General features: G+C 27.4%; 1 protein-coding gene across 1 annotated transcript in view; it reads left to right on the top strand.

Moving 5' to 3' along the window:
* Positions 1 to 343: 343 nt before the first annotated feature.
* Positions 344 to 3,557, top strand: part of Phum_PHUM475680 (protein NDRG3, putative) — a gene marked incomplete at both ends in the record, with an annotated part of 4,576 nt that continues 1,362 nt past the window's right edge. Inside the window, 3 exons of the mRNA XM_002430328.1 lie at positions 344 to 616; positions 710 to 985; positions 1,065 to 1,149. Coding sequence (XP_002430373.1) covers positions 344 to 616; positions 710 to 985; positions 1,065 to 1,149 — 634 coding nt within the window. The remainder of the gene's footprint in view (positions 617 to 709; positions 986 to 1,064; positions 1,150 to 3,557) is intronic.

Consider the following 3,557-nt stretch of genomic DNA (forward strand, 5'->3'; position numbering starts at 1 on the left):
TAAAAATCAAAATGGTAGAAAATTAAAAAAAGTTTTTTTTTTTTTTTTTTTTTTTTTTTTTTTGTTCAGACAAATTAACACTTAATTAACAAAAAAGATGGGGGGGAAGGTAAATGACCCAAAAAATATAATAAAAAAGATTTGCTAAGTAATTTATGAAAGGGGGGGAAAAAATAAAAAAAAAATTTTTTCTGACAAAAGCAGAAGTTTTTTTTCCCCCCGACGCCCCCCCCCTCTCCCCTCCACTCCCTACTCTTTTCCCGCCGTTTTGTACGTTTGTAACAAAATGAAAATTTAAAGCTGAATTTTTTTTGGGGGGGATTTCAGTTATCTTTATCCAACGATGGATGAATTAGCCGAACAACTTTTATTCGTTCTCGGATATTTTGGACTACACAAAGTCATCGGATTCGGAGTCGGAGCCGGAGCTAACATACTAGCAAGATTTTCACTTCACCATCCGGAAAAAGTAGAAGCTTTATGTCTCATAAATTGCGTTTCCACGACCGCGGGTTGGATAGAATGGGGATACCAAAAAATAAACACGAGATATTTAAGATACAAGGGCATGACACAGGGTGTGCTAGACTATTTGATGTGGCATCATTTTGGACGAGTAAATAAATAAATAAAAATTTTTTCTAATGCAGTCGCGCACGTGGAAGAAGAAAACAATAATAATAATGATTGTGTAAACAAATGTTTTCAGGGAACCGAAGAAAGGAACCACGATTTAATACAAGTCTATAAGGAATATTTTGAAAACCACGTAAATCCAGTTAATCTCGCTTTATTCATAGATTCATATATACGACGATCGGATTTGAACATAACGAGAGAATCCGCGGAAAATGTTAAAAGAAAAGACATGAGTCCGACATTGTCGATGGCAGTCATGAACATTACGGGTTCTCTCAGTCCTCACGTTGATGACACCGTAACATTAAACGGTCGGTTGAATCCTACCAATTCGTCATGGATGAAGGTATGTACCTGAAACATATATGCATATACATAAAATTATTTTTAAAATGATAAAATTTTCTTTCTATTTCGTTATTTAGATTTCTGATTGTGGTATGGTTTTGGAGGAGCAACCGGGAAAAGTAAGCGAAGCCTTCCGTTTATTTTTACAAGGCCAAGGATACGGTAAGTTTTTTTTTTAAAAAAATTTTTTTTTTTTTTTTACAAACAAGTAAAGGTAGAAAGTAGTTAACGTTATGATAAAAAAAAAACGGGAGTGCAAAGAATTTCTTTTACCACACAAAAAAAGGAAATACGTCGGCGGAAATTACGTCATAACTTTTAAATTTGATTCGCCATTTTAAAAAAATTGACTCCCGTTCTTTTACCGTAACGTACTTTTTTTTTTTCTAACTACCTCACTTGTATTTTTTTTTTCTTCTTATTGCCATTATCATTTGAAAATGATGATGATAATAATAATAATAATAACAATGTAAAAAAATATTTTTTTTAAAATTTTAAATTGAAAAAAAAAAAAAAAATGTATTTGAGGCATACGTAAATCATATCGCAAATTTATTTTCATTGTTAACGAGGAAAGAAAGATTGCGGTACGTATTTTATGTTTCAGTTAATTATTATTATTAAACCCCCCCGTTAAATTTTTTTTTTTTTTTTTTTTGGTGGAAAGTGTGAAATTTTCACAAATTTCGGCAGACGAAACGATTTTCCCATTTTTCCTTTTCTTTAATTTTATTTATTGGTGAGGGAAAAAAAAACGGTTTTGCCGGTTGTGTAAAGTTCACACTTTCCATATATATATATTTCATTGACAGAAATTCACGTTTGATTTATATTAGGGTAGCCATTTTTTCTTTTTTTTTTTTTTTTTTTTTTTCTGTTAATTTTTTTTTTGTTTCATACGCTGAAGTGATGATGTGCCATTTTTAGGTATTAAAAACATAAAGAGGGAGGGGGAAAACGAGTAAATGATCAAAGTTTTTTTTTTTTTTTTTTTGGATTTTATATGTTGTTGTGCTTTATGTGATTTGCACGCCTCTGAAAAGAAAACAAAAATCGAAAAAAACGGTTTAATTTTTTTTTTTTTTTTTTTGATTGATTGAAATTCTATGCACTCCTGCTTATGTTCAGGTTCAGGCTCGAGTCTTTTTACAAAAAAAAAAAACCGAAGGGAAAGAATAACAAATAAAATATAAACACACACAAACGTGCGTGCGTGTGCGTGCGGATGAAAGATTTACACGTGTGTGTGTGTGAGAGAGGGGAGGTTTTTAAATATTGTGAAAACGTTTTATTTATTTATTTATTTATTTATTTATTTTTGTTATTTTATGTATTGTGCAGACGACTTTATTAGAGCTTAGCTAAAAAAAAAATCCAAAAAAAAATTATTATTATTAGTTTACCGGATGATGATCTATTAATAAAATCAGTTTTTATTTATTTATTGTAGGCTGAGTTCATTTCATTTTATATTTTTGTCATCATTTACATAAATTTTTATTTATTTATTTATTTATTTTAAACAAAAATAGTTAAGTGAATTTTTTTTTTTTTTTTTTTTGTTTGTTTCAGTCTTGCAATTACTGCAAAAGAATCCTCTCCCCACGTGATTGATATAAAAATAATTTTTTTTTGAACTCCCTGAAATTCTTCTTATGCTTATGGCGTTAACAAGAATGATGAACTCAGCCCAACTTAAAGAAAATTTATTTATTAATATATTTAAATACAATGGAAAGCGCTAATGATGATAATAATAATTATTATAACGTTTTTTATTTTTTTAATTTTTTGAAAAGAAAGAAAAAAAAATTCCGATAAAATTGTAATTATTGATTTAATTATTATTCGTGTCGTTTTAAAATAGTTTTAAAAAAAAACTTTTACGAATTAAATATTAATAATAATAATTATTAATCTTATTTATTAATTAATAATTAGAAAATAAAAATTTTTTGTTTTTTTATTCGTTTTGTTTTTCTTAATTAATTAACGTGATAAATTTTTTAGCGCTTTTTTATCAGTACAAATAGTCAGTAGTTTTTTTTTTTTTTTCTTCGTATATTATCATTATCATTATCATTATTAACAGTAGTAGAGAGAATGATCAGAATACGTTTTATATTAATTTATTATTATTATTATTATTATTATTATTATTATTAAGGGAAAAAAACGTATTCGAAAATTCTCGTACGAATTTTATAGTTTAATAAAAACTAAAGCGAGAAACTAATAATTCCCTGCTTTATTTTTGATTGATTAATCAATTAATACAATATTTAATTTTTTTTTTTTTTTCTTTTTTGTTTTTTTTTTTTTTTTATTACTTTGGTAGCACTGAAGCTAGCACGGAGCGTGTCGACATCCACATCAGCAGAAGGTAAATACAGTAATTAGTGACCTGAAAAAGTAAAAGTTCTGCAATCATCATAATAACGTAAGTTACGCTTAAAAAACAAAACAAAAAAAAATGCACTTCCTTTATAGTTTTTTTTTTTTTTGACAATAATTTCCGGTCATGGTTATTTCATCAGAGATCAATAATTTATTCTATTAATTATCGA

This window comes from Pediculus humanus, genomic scaffold (assembly GCF_000006295.1).
Source record: "Pediculus humanus corporis 1103172108253 genomic scaffold, whole genome shotgun sequence".
Lineage (NCBI taxonomy): Eukaryota > Metazoa > Arthropoda > Insecta > Psocodea > Pediculidae > Pediculus > Pediculus humanus.